The 22,150-nt window shown below is 40.1% G+C and overlaps 1 protein-coding gene across 4 annotated transcripts in view; it reads left to right on the forward strand.

Annotated features, from left to right (window-relative positions):
* Nucleotides 1–22,150, forward strand: part of DPP10 (dipeptidyl peptidase like 10) — a 216,147-nt gene that overhangs the window by 60,842 nt on the left and 133,155 nt on the right. For all 4 annotated transcript variants that reach the window (XM_062578191.1, XM_062578192.1, XM_062578193.1 and 1 more), the window contains one exon: nucleotides 11,419–11,513. In XM_062578191.1, coding sequence (XP_062434175.1) covers nucleotides 11,419–11,513 — 95 coding nt within the window. The remainder of the gene's footprint in view (nucleotides 1–11,418; nucleotides 11,514–22,150) is intronic.

The raw sequence follows: 22,150 nt of genomic DNA on the forward strand, positions 1-22,150 counted from the left end.
GGCCAGGGACATGTATGTCATTTGGGTGAGAGCTAGCTGGCTCCATTGCCAAGAGGGCTTGGAAATGTTCCTCAGTGCTTTTCAAGAGACCAAGGATGGTTGTTTATTCCTCCCCAGAAATATTTCCAAGCAGACAGGTAGGCTGGATGTAGCAAACTTCCTCCATCTGTTGCCCCCACAATCCTCCAAACGGCATCTGCCCCTTTTTATTCTTCTTCTTGGGCACAAACAGGTAAAAATGTATAGTAAAAAGAATAATACCCCTCCTCCTGCTCTTTTTCATGGTGCTGATTTATTGTTAATTGGGTTTCAGACAAATTGAAACAGACTAATGGATTCACGTCTATTATCCTACCTTTTAACACCATGAAATCATGTTCAGTGCTTTTCTGTGTCAGGAAATGAGTATTGCTAACATTTTCTTCCCAATTATGACAAATACAGATGAAGATTTGCGCATTTAAAAAAAAGTGGAGTGGGGAAGGGGAGAGGAGGGATGGCAGAAATAATCGAATTTTGTGCTGTCCACCAGCTGATTGCTGGTTGAGTTAGATAACTGCTTTCCATTTATGCTAGTGCATGATTAGATCTTTGCATTTTTATTTGTATTTATTCATTTGTTTTTGTAAAGCTTTGTTTAACTCTATCCTAAAAGTGAAGGAGACTTCCTATACTTCTGGTAGGAGATTAATTATAACCCAGCTACTATTTTTCTTCAACTTTTCTTAATTATTAGACACCTCTATAAATGGTGTAAGTTAATATTTTGCTTTCACAAGGTGAATTGATCATGTAACAAAGTTGGAGCTCAGCTCTACGTGTATTAACCTGCGTGTATTCCTGAAATGGAGAAAATGAGACAGACTCTTCTAAGGCACCCTGGATTCAGGAGGTCTTCTGAGCAAGCAGATATGTGTAGAGATGCTCTGCTTACTCCTTTCCTGAGGAGAAAGAGAGGACTGTAGGAAAAACTCCCCATCCGGAAACACCAGGGATGAAATACTATATTGGAGCTATCTGCCGTGGATGGCAGGCCCAAAGCCTTTAAGGGGATTGAGGTGAGTTGAGGTGAACTGGGCCCTGAGGGTTAGAGTTTGGAAATTTAGAAATTGAACTGCTTGGGTTGTGATGGCAGCACATAGAGCAGAAATATACCTGTGAAAAACCTGAGTGCGATGATTCAGTTTTGCTGTGACAGTGAGGATGATGGAGCATCTGGATCTGTCAGCAAGACTAGTCTGAGCCCAGTAAAGTCACTGAGAGCGTTGTGCAGCTGCATGCTCTGTGATTATGTGTGTTTTATACTATCTAGCCAAATCTTTGGTGTCTTTGCAGGGTAACTCGGCTCCTTTCGTTACGTTTACATCTCTGCAACATGTACAGAAGAAATTACTTGCTGGTGCTGTAGACATGCTGTCAGGTTGTTGCAGCTCCAGCTGAGCTGGTCACAGACTTCACCACTTGCAGCTGATGGTCACTCTCCACCTTACTGCCTCCCATGGCTCTGCAGGGAATATTTCCAAATTGCTTCAGTGCAGACTGTTGTTAAGGCTGTTTTAACTAGCCCAGCTGCTTTTTCCTGAAGTGGTTAAGCAAAGCTCCCACTAACTATTTTTCTTCCTGGGTTAATCTCCAGTAAAGAGCTGGTAACGAGCGCTTGGGCAAGTGGTGGCAGTGCAAGGGTGCAGCTGTCTACATAGCAGGGTCTCCTGGAAAGCTTAGTTTAACTAACTGCACTCTATATTTCACATTTGTATTTTTTTCTTGTAAATCACCTCCACAACAGATTTTGTTCAAGTTTTAGAGCTGTCGCTTCCTCTTGTCCCCTCTGAAGTGCTGGCCTGGGCACATCAGCGCTTCGAATAACGATGCAGGATCCTGGGCAATTGCATGATAGAAAACTATCATTTTTGAAATGAATAGTGACTGTTGGGATAGTTAAAGACTTTTGTGTGTTGAGACACAAGAGTAAGTGGGACCACTAAAAGTCCAGCATGAGCTGAGCATGACTCCAAATGATGTCTGACCTGCTGGCTCAGGCTGGACCTTCCTGTTAATAGCGCTCCGTAGTATCTAAGAAGTCAAGCTCCTTAGCTGCGCTCCTCGGCTTGTGTAGAGCAGGATGCTAGCGGGGCTCTGCTGCCGCCGCGTCTGTAGCTAACGTGCCAGCAGGACGAGGTGCATGAGCCCAGCCTGGTCTGGGTTAGTTTGCAATCATTTTGGGGCGGGCAAAGGAAAGGCAAGTAGAAGAATTTTGGCATGTGTGTTGGCCGATTTCTTGGGCTTCTACAGCGATAGCTATGCCTACAACAATGTTTTTCAAAAAGGGAATCTTCTAGACAGTGAAAGGTTCCTTCTCCAAAAATGTCACAGCTACATTTTAAAGTAGGGTAAAATAAACATTTTCATGAACATGCTGCTAACAGGAACCTAAACTTTTAGAGAAGCCGTGGAAATGTGGCTCAGCTGAAATATGACGTCCATGGTATATTGAAATTTTGTCTGCATCTGTAATACCTTTCTAAATGACTATTTTATTTAATTAGCAAACACTTAATTAGGCAAAGATTTGTCTAGCACCTCCTGTTCATTAAATCAGAAAGCATTCTCTATTTTAATTAGCATGGCATTTTCTATAATCAATTTAATGAAATGCCATCTGCAGTTCTAATAATATTGTATACAGCAAAGGCTGATTGACATATGTGTTGACAGCAAGGTATCAACCTTCTCTTATGTTCTCATTTATAAGAAATGTAAAATATAAGGGGAGGAAGGACCTTGACACTGCTTGTGTGTGCTGCAAAGCAGAATTTTATTTAAACAAACAAAAACTGGCTAAATAGGAAATTTAGTAAGGGGAACATAAGCGTTTACAGTCTTCAGGTTAAAACTATCTGTAATTTTCAAGGACTGCCCTGAAACCTCCTTGCTTCGGATGCTGAGAGACATGCAGCACTGCTTGGATGTCTCTCTGTCTCCGTACTTCTCAGGGTAGGTGCTGCCTCCGTGCTCAGACGTTCTTGGTTTCTGGTGGCCTTGCGTGGAGCTGCCACAGGGCTGGCACTGCTGGTTGCCCGCAAACTCCCAGGGCTTCGGTGGGAGGCAGAAGCACCGGGCTGGTGTCTGTCCCTGCTCTGTGTCATAACCAGAGCAAGGGGGACCAAAAGCACGCCAGATCTCTGCAGTGTCCGTCGTAAGTGAGGAGAGGTTGGGACGTGGCTGCTTGAAGAGTGCCAGTGGCTCATGCTTTCTGTGCTCTTTTAGGCAACTGTCTTAGGCTAGGATTTACGGTGCTATGTACAAATCAGGAAACAAAGCCAGGAATTAGCTGTCTATGCTCTGGGTTTACAAATCAATTCTTTCTTCCAGCTATTCAATTGCAATATTAATAATTTCTAATACACTGTTGAGCTACCTCTTAACAAGCTGAAAGTGTCACGTTGCCATGGGAGTCGATGGATCCACACAAATCTACATCAGGAGTTATATTGAAATAAACCTTGTTACTAACAAATAATCCAAATTTAGCACATAGTATACAAACATACTTTTGTTTTGTAAACAAAATTTACATCAACAGTAATGTGAATTTAGTAGGAAATATCTTTTTTTCCCAAAGGAGGGGACTCCTTTGACTCCATTACTCCTTCTCAGTATTAGCATCTGCAAAGGTTATTGAAGGTAATCTCAGGCATAGTGGAAATACAGATTTACAAGCTAGACAGATTTTTGTTTTCTGATAAAGTTGGGTTAATATGATAACTCTGAAAGTCTGGAGGAAAAGTACAGTGTGAAAGGTATACATTAGGTTAAAAAAAAACCAAGTGGAGTAGAATAATACAATAATATTCAGTAGAATAATAATGTTCAATAGAATAAACCTGCTGAAAGCAATGCAACATTAGCCTGACTAAAATTCAACATGAGCAGAATATTTGGAGGCTCAGATTCATGAATCTTCCAACTCCTGTGGTTTTAGTGCATCAAAATTGTCTCTAAGGTTTTGTAAATTCTCAGAGTCCATTCAGGGCAGTTTCATGATTTTATGTTTTATCTGAGAATCTCCGTTTACTACTGAAGCTGTTGGATCTTTACTGTACAACACAGAGGACGTTGCCTCAAAGCTGATGTCCCCACGAGTCTGGGATCTCGTGTCACATAGCCCAGACTTGGAGTCCTACAGAAAGGTTGAAACATTTCCCATCGCCTGTGTTCACTTGCATTTAGGACCTGACTGGTTTTCTCTTGGTTCTTCCAGCTGAAATTTGCCGTTAGTAACTCCTTCCTAACAGTTTGATACATGGGGAATCTCTAAGTTCTTTGAAGAATTGCTACATTTATTTGCTCATTAGCCTGAAGCTTTTTGTGTCATCCACAGGTCAGAAAACATAGATACAACCAATAAAAGAAGAAAAATTTTAAGTACTAAAATGTTGGCTCAGTATTGAGATGCAAGTGAATCAGGCAGTGGACTAAAACTCAGGAGACTGGAGTTCCTCATCTTGCTATTGATATCCTGTGTGACCTGAGGCAGAGCACTGCAGCTCTCTTAGATCTGCTCTATCTGTTACCTCTGTATTGCTTTTTCATTTTGGAACAGGAAAATGTTGGTGCATAATCCAGTTTCTAACACAACAGAGGCATACATCAGTAAAATGAAACAAGGAAAGGTTCAGGATTTGAGGAACTACTTGGCCTATTCAATATTAATTGTATCCTTGTGAAATAACGTGCAATTACTATCTGCACGTAAATCCTTTTTTTTTTCAAATTGTTGAAATAACAATTAATGTTAATTTGGGAAACACTAGTAAAAAGAGAATTACAAACAGCACAATGGACTGATATCTTGTTTCAAATAATTACATGATTTATTTGGCAAAACAATTACAATCTGGATCACGATTCTCATAGCCTTCCTTACAGATGTAGTCAATGATGTGATCAAAGAGGCTGGTTCCAAACATTAGTAAATTATTCAATGTTTGGAATATGGAAGTTTAGCCATAGTTCAGTAGGTTTGCTTTGGAGTGTATAGGAACTTGTCCTTTTAACCTAGTCTGTGTAATTTAAATTACAGAAGGAGTTGCTTAAGTTCAGTCATGTGTGAAATCAGAGATTATACCCATCAAAAAACCCACCGCTGTTGAGTATCCTGCTTTCAGAGCACTAAATCGTTAAAGGCAGTATAGTTACTAGGCCAAATTCTTGCACTAGTGCAGTTCAAGGCTTCATTTTTAATGATGGCATTGTAATTCAGAGTGGGATTAGTTCCATTTTTTCCCCCAAATAGCACATTATTTTAATTAAAAGGGTGTGAACTTTTTGTAGATAATGTAACTGTGTATGAATTCAGGTGAGGCTAGTCAGAGTGATGAGTGCTGCAAATAAATTCTGTTTCGTTTAGGACATGGCAGAGTACTGTCAGTGCAATAAAGGAGAGTAAAGAAGTTGTGCAGAATTGTCAAGGAACCTAAAATGTGATCAATGGCCTTAGTAAAACTATTAATATAAAATGCTTTTTTTGTACTAAAAGCATCTGGGACTATAAAAATACTATTTTTTGTAATAGTTGTATCACTGAGGGATATAGCTATGTAATTGCTATATGCATCAAAAATATTTAAATTACATGGATTTAATCATTTAAGCCGTTCTTATCTCTATTCCCTATAATGTTGTGCAACCTATTCTTCTAGCATAAGCACTGGAATCAATGATTGTTAGTTTTCACTACACATAGTTCATATTCGTTTAAATTCTTCTGTCTGCAGCATTATATATCACCAAAAATCTCTTTCATTTGCAAATGAATACAATTACCAAACACATTTTGTGTGAACATCTTCTATTACTTCTTCTTAAAGGCAGCATTGACACCAGCGCCTGAGCTGTCAGTCTTGCCTTTGGCCATTAGAAACGTGAGCTGTGAGTAGAAGCAGAAGTTTCCCAAAACAGTTTCTTTTCCTGGTAGGTTGGCTGCGACCTGTCACTGATCTTCAGACAAGTATTTTTGAAACGTCCTCTAAGCGATACTTGAGGACCAGAAATGAGAATCTCTCTTCAGTTAGGCTCTTCTCTTTCCTAACTCAAATTGAAGAGTGCTTCAGGGGAAGGGGATGCCGCTCGTCGTATCGGCAGAGCGCAGGAGCCGTGGGGACACTGTTGGCGGTCCTGGACCCTCGGTGCCTCTTGCAGAGTGGAGGTTGGGTGGGAAAAGAAGGGATTAGGCACCGTTTAAGCCTTAACAGCTCCTTCATTACTCAGGGCAGCTGAACTGCAAAGCTGACACATCGGTTTCCTTCTTTCTCGCTGAAGATACTCTGAAGGACTTCTCCACACTCCTGGAAACACCCGAGGGGAAGATTGAGAAGTTCCAGGGTCTTTTAGGCTGAATTAAGAAAGAGATTCCAGAGCTGTTATAGAAAGAGTAGGGATTATCTCCTGATAGAACCAGAGTGTATTTGTGTGTGTATGTGTATTTCTTTTATTTTACATGTATGCATGAATTGCTACTAGGTAATGGGAAATCTGTGTAGAGTCTGCAAAGGAAAAGGGAAAAAATACCATTAAAAATTAGGAAAACAGACAACCTGTGGTTGCTTAAGGAGGGAAAACTTGAAAAAGTATCAAAACTGTAATGAAATTAATAGATGATGAATTGTGAATGCTACAAGAGTTTAATCAGATGTCATGTAGTACTTTATTACCTGTTTTTATATCACTTTTTAAAGCTTATTCTGCTTATAGTTTCATATGAATTTTTAAAATATCACTTTTTGTAGTGCACAGTAAAGTGGTCTTGCTTACATTAACAAGGTTTGCTCCATTTATCAGGAATGCAAGAGGTTACCAAGTAGCATTTCCAAACTGTTTTGTATATGAAATTTTCTATTTATCTAGGTACTCTCAGTGCAAATGTAGAAGGAAGTGGCAGAACATTTGTGTTCCAAATTCTTCATGCAGAGATAGGCCAAGTGAGGAAAAGTGTTACCTTTTAAGAACATATAGTAATATGAATATAGAAATTTTAGCCTCATGATGATAAAACAAATGACCATTTGTTCTGCAGCTAACAGATTTCTGTGAGCAGATGTAATATTTACTTTGCTGACCCAGGTGACATTATTATACTGTGATGTTCACAGAAGAGCTTTTTTTTATTATTTTTTTATTTATTTTTTTTTTTTTTTAAGTACCTGGTCATTTAATTGTTGCTTTCTCTGTGACAGCCAGAGAAGTTGCAGAGATCCTGTTCAGCAGCTGGTTCGGCTAATGGAGCTCTACATCCCCTAGGCAGTCTCCCTCAGAGTCAGACTTAGAAATAAGCTGAAAATAAGATGGAATAAATTCTTCTGGAAGATAATTATCCATAATAACAGCTCTGAACCTGCCATGTCTTCATCTATCTGTATGTCTGTCTGTCTGCCACTGGAGTGACTGTTGAATTATCTAGTTTGTTATCTTATGTGGACAATCATTAAGTTTGTAAGTTCATTTTCTAACAAACCCAGTGAGTTTAGTTGAACTAGATACAGCAGCCCTGGTGAAAAGCCTCAAACGTGCAGCATAGGCCAAGAGCAGGAATGACGCGTGGCACTGCTTGTTGAAACGCCTGCGGTGGGACGGATAGATTGGGCAAGCTGTTCCTGCACCATCCCAGCAGGTGAGCTGAACCACGTGCTGCAGACGGAGGCAGCAGGAGGAAGGAAGAGTGTTAGTCCATGTTTTTGTTTGGGGAAAAACTGTTATTCTGAAACTCATGGAATTTGCATGCTGTACCTTTGAGCATCCTACTAGGCATATGTCCAAGAGGACTCGCAGCTTGAGGTTGTAGCACTAACCAACCCCAGTATCCCGTCTACATCTGAGTTCAATATTTGATAATTTGTAGTAGAGTAGAAGGCACAAAGAGGAGATGAATTACGAATCAGAATGAAAAATAAATGTCCCTTGATCCCCCAGACAGGCAAGTAAAGAATAAACACAAAAGTCTGAGATTTTTAATAAAATTGCTTTATCATAGCTACAGACATGAATCATGTTATAAATAGTGCAGACAATCCTGTATTCCTGCGCACGGATCACAGAAGGGGATGAGGGAATGAGCAGAGGGAGTTAAATCCACAGTTTCCTGGCCAGGAGAGATGACAGCAGCCATCTCAGGTGAACCTTTTGTATCTTTACTCCCATTCAGCCTAAGTTAATTCTCATTGCAAAGGTCTAAGGCATACCTTTAAAGAAGAGACTCTTGTGGCTGAATATTCTGTCATCTCCTTTGCTGAACTCTCCCATGCATCCGAAACTCCATACTGGTCATCAGCCTTTCCTCAACTATATATGTATGGCCTAGATGTCTTTGAACTTTCTCTTTGTTACCCTGAATAATTTTAGCTATTCCAACATTGCATTGCAGTGTTTGCCTTCTGATCCCAAGTAGCACTGAGGCTTTGTTAGCACTCCAGTTTACCCATTTCGTGTTCTTCTCACAGCATGCCTTCCAAGAACTGCACCTTTTGCAAGAGCGGCAGTCTTACCAGTGGTGTGAGCAGAGGCAAGATCACCCTGCTGCTTTTACTGGTGATCCTTTTGTGCTGAAGAGTTGCCTCGACCCTTTCTGCCATGATACTGCTTTCAGCGCTCATAGTACAGTATTTATTTATATAAGCCCATAAACCTTTCTCTCCATTCTGCTTTCCAATTACAATCTCTCATCTACAGTTATGATCAGTTAGCCAGGTGAGACAGATCACTTTGTAGGAGTACGTTGTCTTCCTCATTATTTTTCATAGCAATACCATTTTTAATCCACCTAATGTGTTTCCTGTTAATTCTCTGTAATGTAAGCTCTGGATCACAATGGCATGGAGTAATAAATCAAATGCCTCCAAGAAATCCCAATATACAGTTTCAGCATAGTTGCCCCTATCAAACATAACTCTGTCAGACTTTGTTTGACAAGATCTATGTTCTATAAAATGCTGATGAGTATTAATTAATTATATTGCTAGCCAGAATTTTGTCAGTAGAATCCCAGATTTATTGTAATACTATTTTATTTGGGAGTGATGTCAAGATAACTTATTTGTAGATCCTCAGCAGTCATCTTTTACCCGTTAGATGCACGGGATGATATTTACAGTCCTTCAGTGCTCTGGAATTTCCCAAGTTTTCAGAAACTTGAGAACTCTTAAAAGTAGGAGTCTTTCTGTGACTTCTTTTAAAGACTATTTTATGTTCATCATCCAGGGCATCTAACTTGGAAGTATGTAATCTTGATAGAAGCTTCCTCACATTCTTCTTTCTTGTATGCTTTCTATTTTAGTGACATCCTCAGAAAGGATGGAAAACATGGCTCTTCAATCCAAATTCCAGAAACACACAGTTACTGAAGATCTCTATCTTTTCTAACTCATTCTTTAAAAATTAACCACATACATTTAAAGCTGGGATTTGTGCCCAGTCAAGGTTCTTTAAAGTGATACTACTACTTGGGGGGTTGGACTAGATGGTCTCCAGAGGTTCCTTCCAACCACAACCATTCTGTGATACTCTTACTTTCCATCTTCGTTGTTTTCTTGTTTGTATGTTGTCCATGTTTCAAATTAGACCAGAATTTCTTTGGAGCAGGAGCTCTGGTTTGGTGAATCAGTGTGTGAAGTGTCAGACAACCCTGATCATCCCTGGGGGAAAGGTGCCAAGATAATAAAATAAAATAAATCGATCAGGTGTATGAGTGGACAATGTTAAGAAATTGCTTACTCTAGACAACACAAAATTGAAACAAAAATGTATGTTTATAGCACTTACTTCAGAGCTATCAATAAAAAAAATACCGTTGTGCCTAGTGGCCATCAGCTAACCACCCATTATCCAGCCTGCGAAGAGTTCTTCATCACACAGCAAGCTATTGACTGGGATGAGACTTCTTTATAAGTTAGTTGCAAAAACATTAATGATGTCTTGTAGCAGTCAGTTACCCGAAAGCAAAATAACTTTCTAGAAAGTGTTTTCTCTTTCTATTCAAAATGGATGTTGACATCTTTTTTTTTTTTTTTTTTTTAAATAAGCTTTTAATTCCCTTCACTGTTTTACTAATTTTCCTTCTTAGACAACAGATCCAATAATCCTATCCCAAATTCATCAATCCCACCCCCCTTCTTAGCCAAGGTCTAAAATAGCTTAGTAATGTTGAAATGAAGCTTCATTAATTGTACAGAATATACCAGGAGATATTCACTAGTGCTATATATCCAGAATTTCTGTGTAGTCTATTAAAATTTAGCTACATTTTTCTAAGTGAGGCATATTTTATGGTAGCATAACCTGTTTCTCTTTCTCTGTTTGCTTGCTACTTCATGAAATTTAGGGATCTGCAATGAATTTCTGGGGATGAGTGAAGTTCTTTTGTGTTTCCTTTAGGCTTAATTCAGAACTTTCTTTATGCTTTCCGGCTTTTTGTAACAAAATAGTTTCACTTGATTAAATATAGCTCTCTAACCTGGTTTTAAATAAAACCAAGAATCAGTGCTCAATCCCTTATTAGAAATAGTGGGACATTTGGAACCGAAATGTTTTGTTGAACTGAGGCTTATGTATTTGTTGTGTGTTTCTTGGTAAAGATATTGGTACAAACAGAGAGAAGGTCCTTTTCACAAGAACCGCAATTAATTTTATAATTTGTATTTTTGCTTTAGTTCCAATGTATTTTTTGTTCTATTTTTGTTATGGAAACATATGAATTAGGTAAGCGGTGGAAGGAAAAAAACGTGACAGAATTCATCCTGCAGAGTTTTAAATGCTTCCCAAATAGGTCTATTTAGCTTTAATCCTTCTTTATTAATGTAACACATTTTAACGGGCTGTACAGCATTCCCTGGTACAGCACTAACCACACACTACACAGACTGTCTGAAGATACAGTTGGTAGCTACCTGTATCCATTCGGTTTCCAGAGCTACAGACTGGTACTGGTGTGTTGTTAGAAGCATTCCTAAGGAGATGCGTGAACATGGGTGTCCAGCAAAAGCCTTCTGCTTGGCTAGCAGCGCTTTCTCGTAGCAGGTATGCTTGGACCCTAAGGTCTCAGCGTGACAGAGTGATACGCCGCGGGAGAGTTTTGAGGTTCAGGATGTCCCTTTGCTCGTGGCAATCCCGTTGAGTATGCTCTTGCCACATAAAATGTTCCCGTTTAAATGCGATCCTATTTTTGAGTGAGGTGAACGTGCTGTAGGACACAAACTGGTATTTTTGATGCTCTTGAGGTTAATCAATAAAACTGGATATTATGAGCACAATTCTCTCAGTCCTTTCTGCTCATTTTAATAAAGCTACTTTAATGTGCTGTTTTTTTCTACAGGTGTTGTATTAAATACTCAATGTATTTGCTAACTGTCAATGCCTTTGTTGTTGCAGATACAGAACTGGTGTATAAAAATAGGAATGGACATGTTATTGAACTGAATGTAGAAACAAATACAACTACATTATTATTGGAAAATACAACTTTTGTAAGTAATATATATTATTTACTCATTTAAAATATGTCACTTCTCAGTAGATGTCTGCTAACATTTTTTCCTGTAACAGCAGAGACAGAGTATAATACAGAAAATATGTTTATAACCTAGAATAGATTATATATAAATGGAAAGTATAATCCATTCCTCTGTCAGTGCAATATTTCCAGCTGAAGTTATTTGTCATTTTATTCAACCTACCTGTAAATAACCAAGGTGTTGGAGGATATATTGTTGGCAATAGTCCATGCTTTGTTCAGGCCATTTGAAGGCTCATTCCTGGCATATGTGCTAGTGAATCCAGCTGATGTCTGTTACAATAAGATTTCATAAAATGGGGGGATGCTATTCAAAATGTTGAGAGATTTTCCGTATTTTAATCAAAATTGTAGCATTTCAACAGATCAAAGGAGGAGAAAGTGTTGAAACGGGCAAGAGTGTTCAAAATTGTATTAAGACTTTCCTTTAAAAAACTAAGCAATTAAATATATAAAGAAAAATATATCTTCTAGGTCTACTGATTTCCTGTTTACCTGTTCTTTTGTGCTTTAATGGCAAACTAGATGGTAAGGGATTATGCGTCTTGACCAGTAAATGGTTTGCAAGTGTGCAGTGTTCATATGTTACTGACTAGCAGTAATTGCTAAGAAATGTTTTAGTGCTTAGTCTATGCTTTTGCTTGTTTTGCTTAGTGCTGTTGTTCTCAGTGGATCTTCTTATATCCTATCCTGTGATTGTCATTTATCAGGGTTTTGTAGCATAAATGCTGCTCATCTATCTTTCCTTGTAAGTATACTGTACAGGCCTCTGGCTGTTACTGTTAATCCAGGTATTTTCAATTTACTAAAATCCTTTGCACCTGTAGAACAAAACGAGGGTTCCTTTTCAGCAGAGGTCTCTGGCAAAGGGTGATTTTGTTCCTGGTCTGTTCCTGGCCCTTGCTGATACAGATCCCTCATTTCAAAGCATTAAGCCCCTGGTGATCTTTTTTTCTAACTCCTAGAAACTAGAAAGGGAGCAGAAGGTCAGAGGAGTGAACTTGATGCTGACTTCCCAATCCAGTGTCAAGATGAAGCAAAGGAGAAGGGAGAGCAGAACTGTATTTCATGGGCGTTTCTGAGAGCTTCCCCTCCCGTGAGCCGAGCGCTCCCGTCTGCCGGGATGCGCCTCACTGTACCTCCAACCCCTAGAAGACACAGACCCAATTAAGAGTGGGTGAAAAGGTGAATTTCTATGAAGTGCAAACCACAGAGCATTGCACAAGCATTTTCCCGCTTGTCCTTTTGTGTGCGTGTGCATGGGTATGTGGGCGCACGTGTGTGCCGCTAAGCAGAGGATTAGCCTTGTCAGACCTACGGGTTATCTTTAGTGTGCAACTTGAATGCGAGCAGCTATTTGGACATTCCTGGCTATAAAACTTGATTTTAAATGACAAGGCTTGAGCTTCCTCATAGATGAATTCGTAGCCTTTTGGCTGTGAGTGTTCGGCCCACGTGATGTCAAGTGCAATGGCAGCGGGACAAGCTATTCGGGCCATTATGCTCAACCAGTCGTGCCAAGTAATGATGGATCGGTGTGGACAGGCTGCTTCATACTGTAAGTGTATTCTCTGTAAGGAAAGTTCCTCTCTGGGCTTTCTTTAAAAGTAACTGATTCATCCATAAGTCACGCAGACTGACAGAGATACCAGCCTACTACTCTTCATTTGGTGTGGGAGACTGATCCAAGATGGATAACCTTCAAGCAACCATTTAATAACAGGCGTGCTGTTTTCCCGAGGAGCTCTTCCCCGTACCGTACCATGGCACAGACAAAACCTAAGAGTGCTAGAGGTAAATAAAGTGAATTCCCACCACAATTGTTCACACGGAATTAGAATAAAAAGCTGCAAACAGAGCAGAAATCTCAGTGAGATTGCTGGCACGTATTTGGGGGAGAGAGCAATGGAGAACGTTGCTGTGCCCGAGTGCCTGTCTCTGTTGAGAGGGTGGCCAGCAATCCTGGCAGGGGATCCTCGCGTTACAGAGGCTGAACGCAGAAGCTGTTCTATTCTTCTGAGCTCCGTTGTCCCCAAATTCACGCTGCTAAATGTGCTTCGTCCAAAGTTAGACACCTGGATCGTTAATCAAACGCTTTCCCCGCTCAATGTCACATCTGCTTAATCACTAGTGCATAATTAGAATGGTACTGGTTTAATGACTCTGCAAAGCTGTCTTATATTAATAAAAAATACGGTACAGATCCAAGATAGGCAGTGGCAGTACAAGTTCCCTCATTCTCCCCTATCAAAGGGTTTTGGTCATGGAAGAGTCACCTTTAGAGGGGACTTGCTGGTCTCATTCGAATAGGGCCCCTCCCTCCTGCTTGCCTCTCTGCCCAAGCAGCCAACAGAAGTGGCAGAGCTCTTAGTAATGTTGCTAATTGTCCATGGAAAATTAAACTGCCATGATAAACTCTTTGCACAGAGACTGGCGGCAGGTAATGGCTCCTTGCCGCTGCCAGTTGGGCTGTGTTTGAACCAGCGGCTTAGAAGTGGTTTTCTTTTTTCCTCCTTGCTAATCCCCTGAAGCAGTCTTCCACCGGGTGCAGATCGCTGGTCGTGTTTTGCATCTCGGAGACTGCCACGCTTGTGCAAAGTGCTTTTCGTCTGTCTTCTGATGCTGTGCTCTTCTTCATGTGCGTATCAGCACGAAAAGCAGACTGTAGTTTTATTAAAAACGTATGTGTTATATATAAAAAGATTTTCTAAAAATAGCTGAGTTTTAACCCATGAAGTTGACCCGGGAAGAAGAAAAGCTAGTGTTCTGTTATTTTAAGCTGACCATTTCTCTTCCATACAGAAACGTCTGCCCAAAGTTCGTGAATTAAAGTATTTTTTTACAGTTTCACTAGGATTTATTCAGACAGTGGAAGAAATTGTTGCACTTCAGTCTAATTAAGCCATTTGTCCTCTTCAAATGGAATCCTTTTCTGTAAACACTATTAGTAAAACAATCCAGCCTTTATATAATTAAGCTATTAGCTAAGCAGTATAAGGGATAACAAAATACAATGATACAAGAGAAGACAGTGGCTTTCAGAGTACCAGGAATATCTGTTAGCATCTCTGGAGGTCATGGTTTCAAATCCTTTCTAAGCTATACCTGTCCTCCGAATTTATTCATGTACTGCATCTTGTTGAAGCTGCCTAATAAATAGTTAATATTCTAAGCCAGTGGCACAGAAATGTTAACAGCTGGAGGCTGGACGATTTCCTTATCGAATGGAGCCAAAAAAGCCCTAGACATTAATCACTGTGTGGCATCCTGATGTTTGTGAACGCTGCCTCGATAGGCGATTACAATATGTTCTCTATCGCAGCCGAGGTGCCTGTCACCGTGATCGGCAGTGACATGCCCACCAGGTATTCGGCGTGTAGCAATGCTTTTTATTACACACCACAGTTGCAAAATAAATTAATCTTATAGCAAATTTATATAAGTAATTTTATTTACAAAGTTTTTTTTTTAATGCCTTTTGCTAATCACTTTCTAGATAAACAGGCAGTGACTAGAAGCAGGTTACAGTTCCTACACAGCCCAGCTAGCTGACGTGGCTGTACTGGAGAGGAATTTTGGAGGTCTGTCCATCCAGTCCCTTATTGGCCTACTAGCTCAACCTCCCTGCATTGTTTAAGCCCAAAATAAAATAAAAAAGGAAATTCAGAGATGAGACAAAACAAGACTGTGTTCTGTAATAACACTGTTGAAAGTGTAACCTCTGAGAGAGGCCGTTAGAGATTTTGCCTTGACTTCCCCCTCTAGAAAAAGCAATAGCTGTGAAAAAGATAAAAGCTATTATTTTGGTAGCAATCAATTCCACCAGTTTTGTGGTAGATGTATAGAAAAATTCCCAGATGCCATGCATATGCCCTAGCAAACACTTGATCCAAAATCCTAGGTCGGAAGTGCATCTATTATGGCTCCTTAACCCTTCCTTCCATCCTCGATGCTGGGATGTAACTAGAATCAGGGAACGTGAGGCTTTCGATTTGTATGTAACCCAGGCAATGCACATGTAATTGTCCTCGGTTTGGAAATGTGGATTCTCGAATAAGGTATTCGTAAGAGCTTCCCACCAGTCGTATGCTCTGGACTCCTCTCAACGCCAGCGGTTGCTGACCTGCTTTCCCCCTTCATTTCTGTGCCTTTCCAAGAAAGCTTTCATTCCAGGCTCGGAGGGAAGTTCATCCTGGTCCACAGCAAACAAATCTTGTTAAGTTGCAAACCTGTTTCTAGGGGCTTGCCTGGAAGATGCCGTGGAGAGCGTTGCATTATCGTGTTACTTGGGCCATCTTTTACACAAGGGTGGAGAGAGCAGGATTACTTTTTGCTGCCTGCTAATTAGGGGATGGCGTCAGTAGGGCGAGCGCGGAGCAGGAGTAGTCTTGGCTCATGAATCATGATTAGGCTGTGGCAGCCCAGCTGTGAAAAGCCCATGGAGGCCTTGCAGCCAAAAGCAGAGAATTAGAGTTTTTGTCTGAACAGAGCTTTTGGCAGGGAATTTTCCTCTGCTCTTTCACAGAGCATTGTTCATAAAGAGCCCTTCTTGTAGATAATTCTCTTTTCCTGATTATTTTTGTTTTGCTTTTGTTTTTTCCTCCATACCACACCCCCTTCCTCTTCGAACAGGAAACTCAGTGCTGGCATCTTAATGCAATTATGGTTCCTTTGTTGATTAATGGGGCTTTAATTGCAGGAGTAGTTTACATGCTTATACTTTAAGAGCCTTGCACAAGAGATTAATGAAAGAGTGAATAATAGTAAATACATTAAACAACATTATACCACCACATAAATATTAATAATTGTTGCAATACTGGACATTTTAATGACCTGCACATGTTGTAAATAGGTTGTTATGAATATTGTAACATTATCACCTCTTCCGTGCTCCTCTAAAGGTTGAATAACCCCCTAAGCCAAACCTTTTTGGCAGAGGGTTTTTTATGAGTTAAGGTTTATTGTTGCCACACAGCCGCACGAGCAGAGACGGCACAGCCTGACAGATGGAGGGGCTGTGGTCACGGGGGTTTGGTGGTGGCCCCTGGTTCCTGTCCAAGCGGAGGAGGTGTCCACGTGCAGAAGGCAATGGAGAGTACGCTGAACTGTCAGGGCAGGGGTTGTTCTGCCTGGGGCCTCTGTAGTTAATACGGCTGATGAAGTCATTCTTTATTGCAGAAAATAGGACCAACTGCCAAAGATGGCAAATGGGAGGGAGAAGATGCTGTGGTTTACCGGCTAGAGGTTATTTTCTACCAGCAGAGTGATGGCGCTTAATCCAGGAAGATTCATTGGTCTGCTCATGCTTTATATCCCACCATCGCCTGGCGTTGACCATGTCGTGGGGCTGCGCAAGGACCTGCAGGGGGGCTGGTGGGATTTTGGTTTGTGTTTCTGAGAGCGACCAGTTCGAGACGCCCCCTCCACCATGTACGGGTTAGTTTGGATCGTGTTGAAAGCACATAACTTCTTTTAAGCTGAATAGCGAACCTGGGGGTTAGAGTTAAGCATCGCAGCCCATAGCACTGCAGCGTTTCTGCATCCAGCCTAAGTGCTCCAGGTGGCCTGGGAAATGGCGCAGGAAGGAACGTAACCTAGGAAACCCATGTTCCTCAGCGTGCCGATTCCCATGCATTTTCCTAATTACAACCCGGCTCTCTTCACTGAGGTCCCGTGTTTTTACTGCTACAGTATTTGCTCTTCAGCTCTTGCACACCGAACTACTCTTGCTTCTGACCTCCCAGCAGTCCATATTCTCCTTCCAGTGGTAATGGAAGACAAATCCTCCTGGAGAGCCGGTACCGCACAAGGAAACTGAAATACCAAATACCGGATCATTTTGTGACTGCTATAATTCTCTCCCATCTGATTCCTCTTACGTGTTGTCGTTTGGCTGTGGCCTCTGTGCTAAGTCGAGCTGAATACCTGTGTCTGCTAATGAGCGTGGATGTTCAGCCCTACCATTTAGTTAAAATTCTGATACAGATGTAGGTATGTGATACAGAGAGCGGTATGATTAGGTAATTAATAGCATTCCTAGAAGGTTTAAAGTGACAGTCGAGAAATGGATTAAATTCTTGCAATATTTTATCCTTGATGAATGACAAAAGTACTAAAAGCCTAAATATGTATAAAGTGGCTATTAAACAATAATTAGAGAAGTGTAGCAAGAAGAGTGTGGAAGATGTAAGTATATAAGAAAAGTAAAAGGTAAGAAACTGAATTAGAAGGAGGGGTAAAACTAAAGGAGAAAAATAGCAAACAAGCAAACTCCTTAGAAGTGAAAATATCCTCTAGTTAATCAACTTGAACTGTAATTTACTATTTCACTTTAAACTATCCCGTTGAAACTATATAAAAACCAGCACTGGAAGATGTTTGACAGGATAAGGATGCGTTCTGATAGCTCTGGGCTAGGCTGTCTCACCGTTCCTTTCCATTTGTCTGCTCTATGAGATCGTTTTGAAAGACTAGAAATCCAGCATGGATTTAAATGCAGCAGCAAGGAAAATTCACTCATCTCGTGAAGCCAGTGTTTTCCAGTGGGTGAAAATCTTGAGTTAGTGCATCAGGACCAAGGTTTAAGAAAACAGGAGAAGGGGAGCCAGTCCTGCGGGACCCTTACTGGGAGTGGAAATCAGGTAAAAACTGAAGCAGAATGGATAGCTTCTGTCTTATTTGCGTAGCTGCTTATTCTGGCCTTTAACATTTGGCAATGTTAAGTGTAATATTGTCTTAAATTCTCATATGCACAATCGCAACAGGTGTTCTGTTGACAGCAAAACACACAAGATGCAAAATAACAAGATTCATCCCTGCAAAATACTGACCTCGGAAGTCAAATTTGAGGAAATACTGTTCATCCAACTTTTTGGGTATCTATTTTAATAATCTTCATGGAAAGGTGAAAGAAAAGGCTAATTCTTTGGGGTTTTTTTCTCCTTAAATTTCTTTGCTGCAGAATCTCTTTGCTGCAGAATCTCTTCTTTTGCTTTCTCTCACATTGTTTCAAACTATTCTCATCTTCTTTTTCTTTCCATGCAAAACTGTGTTTCGCAAAAATTACCCAGAACCTGTACAACAGAAGGAAGCTAGAAAACTAAAGGCAAAAGGTTGTTCAAGTACGCTGTCTCATTTTGCCTTCGTGTGGCTCTTACGCTTGGGGTCTTTAGCCGTAGTGGTACTCGCAGGCGTTGCTTGTCTGTGGGTCCTCACATCATGGATCACTGTCAGGAAAAGAACCAAAACCCTTAGCCTGTGAGGCTTTTCCTTTCAAAGGAATCTAGAAATGCCACGTTTATTATGATTAAATCGAATTATATAGTCAGCAGGGGTTTTGTTTGGGTGATCTAGGAGCTTGCTTTTGTAACTGAAGAAAAGTGATGTCAGTTCAGCAATATAGGCAATACTGAGAACAGATTTGTGAATTAAAAAGGGAATGCAGTGTGCGCCAATATTAAAAAAGCCACGTTTTGGCTCTTAATTATGCAAGTGTGAAGTACAATTACTTTAAGGATAAGAATGATGGTTTCATAGGGATTGGAAGCGCTGATGTGGCTAGATAGAACTGACAAAGTTGAGTTGATATAAGGAAGTTTCTGTGTCTCCTTCCTTCCCTTCTGTCTTCCCTCTGGGTTCGTTTGGAAGGGGGACGCGGGCATGCACAGATGCACGGGGCAGCACCGCGCAGAATTACCCCGAGCCTCCTAACGAGCTGCTCCTGGGCAGTGATGCAGAGGGAGATTGGCCCTGCTTCTGCATCTGGGGACCATGCCTAATTAGCAAGCTGTATTTCTCCCTGTTTCAGAGCTTATTTATCCAGAGCTACATTTCTTAGAGATCAAGAAAAGATAAACCCTAGAGGCATAGCCATAAGGGTAGCATTAAGGTCTGTCTTCCTGGAGAAGGCTGAACAGCTCCTGACAAAGCATGAAGCTTGAAAAGTTGCAGATACGCAGAATTGTTAGGGGAACAAGCAAGAATTTTCCAGATTTTTTATAACAAGACATTTGAGGGTTTTTAATTCCCACGGTTTCCAATGTGATATTTTTCCAGCGTTCTCTTTTAAACTTCAAAATGAGTTCTCCTGAGAAGACAACATATCCCACAGGTTAAAGCCTTCATGAACTTCTTTGTAATAAATAAATATATCTTATCCCTGCAGTGAATATCATGTATTTTTGTCTTGTCTTCAGTTTAAACAAAAGAAGAAATGTCTCATATGGAAATTAGAGTCATCAGTAGCTGTGCAGTCTCCCAAAGGCTTCAGTGGCATATATCCAGCCTGCTGTGGAGTGAACTGAAACCTTCTTTTAAACCCATCACCAGCTCTCTCTTCAGGCACGCAGTCAGGCATTTGTTGCTTAACACCTTAGAAATGTTTCTCGCTTTTTTTTGTTTTTTGTTTTTTAACTGAACTCTCAGATTCCGAGTTTACTTTCTGTGTTAGGCAGGAGGAATAAGTCAGGTGACCTTTTTTCCCTGTTTTCTAATTCAAAGGAGTTTCTTCTGTGTGCAGAAGTACAGTGTTTCTGAATTTGTTCCATTTGGTTTATGTCAAAACTTGGCTTGTGTCAAAAAACAGAAGTCTAAGAAGTTTTAGTTACTTAAATCTCTTTGAAATTCAGTTAGAATTGAACATTTATTTCCTTACAGCCTTGATTATAAATTCAATCTCAAGAAAAAGGCTAATAATGTTTTTAGGAAGGTTTAAAGAAATCAGCATAGCTGTCAAGCTTGGCAATGAACACATGATTTCTGCTGGCCTTGTATTTATTCTCTTGTTTCTTAAGTGGAACATTAGAAAGCACAGAATGGCTTTATGCGCCTATAAACAAGAATAATCCTATTATACCAGCAAAAGGAAAAGTATTTTGCCAAAACCATTACCTACAATCAAGAGATTATAGCTGACTAGCAACTCACTTTCACCACGTGTCTGAGACAGTGCTGAAGCCAGGCAAAACTTTGCAGGTGAGTGCAAACTGAATAAACAAGGTCATCTTCAGTAGGATTCAAATGATTTTAAATCCCAAATCCACAAGACTGCTTGGATACAGAATATGAGGCTAGCTCTTGCTGGCAGTGCCTAATGCTGCCAACACTTTGCAGCTGAGCTGCTCAGGTGTTTTGCATTAAGTGCATCATTATGTTTGTGGTGGCACAAGCAGGGCCTGAAGTTTCTTCCTAAGTGCAGGAAATGGTAAGTACCTCACTCCCTGAAAGTGAATTTGGAAAGCTGCCTGGGTTGTATGTTGCTGAAGATTGAGGTAGTGGGGTGATAATTAGTAAATGGTCAGAAAGCAGAGGAATTTCACTTCTAAAAATGTTTTCTGTGATTTGCTAAGCAAAGGGAATGTGGTGTGTGTGGTTGGTCTCTGCTGAAAGGTGGTTACCCTGCAAAAAGTGGTTTGCACACAGCAGAAATCTAATCCATATGCTTTGTAGAAAAAACAAAAAATATTTCTGAAGCTGTTTTTTTTCTTTTTTTTCTTTTTTTTCTTTCTTTCTTTTTTTCTTTTTCTTTTCTTTTTTTTTTTTTTTTTTGTCTTCTTACCATAATACTGCAGACTTTTCTTTGAATTGGGAATAGTGTTATGCTCTTACAGTAGAGTTTTTCATCAAAACTTTCTTTCTCCTTTGATTTCTTTGGTAAACTTGACTCTGATTATAGTATCTAGAGGCTTTAGTTTAGCCTGTATGCCAAAATATGGCATGTTCTCAGGTTGTTGGAATATCAGCCTCTTATTTGGAGGATTAACTCCTTAGCTAATCTGAATGTGTTGGCTGGTGACTCCTGGTTTGTGTACCTTAAACTCCTATAGAATTCATTACTTTAGCAGTGGGGTTAGACTAAATGAAACAGAATGTGTAAGAAGCAGAATCAGGGAAAGCCTTTGAATACTGGATAAATTGTAGTTCCGTGTAGCTATTCATTTATTTTCTTTCATCTTGTACTTTTGTGATTTTGTTAGTTTTCCCATCCTACTTCTTCCATTCTTATCTGTGTTTTTCACTGCTTTTCTCTTTCATTCTGCAAATAGATGTCTCCAGATTCATTTAAAATTATTTCCTTCGATGCCCTTTAAAGCATGCTCTTATCTTCCTCTTACATTAGATGCATTAAATTCTTTCCGACATCAACATTACCCCTTGATTAAATTACAGCCCTGAATTCAATTGGGTGTCATGTAGTCTTAGCTAGATATAAAGCAATATTAGTTTTATAGTGCTGCCTTATGTTTCACTTTTCTTTCCACTAAGCATTTTACTTATAAGAAAGAAAGATTTTCTTTAGTGCAAGCTCTCTTGCAAAATGTTTATATATGTGGCCTTAAAAGAAAAGCAATAGAGACATAGTGCACAGCTATTCTTTTTCTTGTATGTTATCTTTAAGCTTAACCTAGTGATGAATCTCCTTCGTAATCGTTCGTGAAGTACACGCCAACCGAAGCGCCCTCCGCCATCCTCTGTAAATGAATTGGTTATGGTCGCTATCCTTGAGCACGGTGCTTGCGATCACGTCAGAAAAACTCATTGACTTCTTAATTTGTTTTTAGAGTAGAAGCCAGATTCATCTGTTGCAGT

The sequence above is a fragment of the Rhea pennata genome, chromosome 6 (genome assembly GCF_028389875.1).
Source record: "Rhea pennata isolate bPtePen1 chromosome 6, bPtePen1.pri, whole genome shotgun sequence".
Classification (NCBI taxonomy): domain Eukaryota; kingdom Metazoa; phylum Chordata; class Aves; order Rheiformes; family Rheidae; genus Rhea; species Rhea pennata.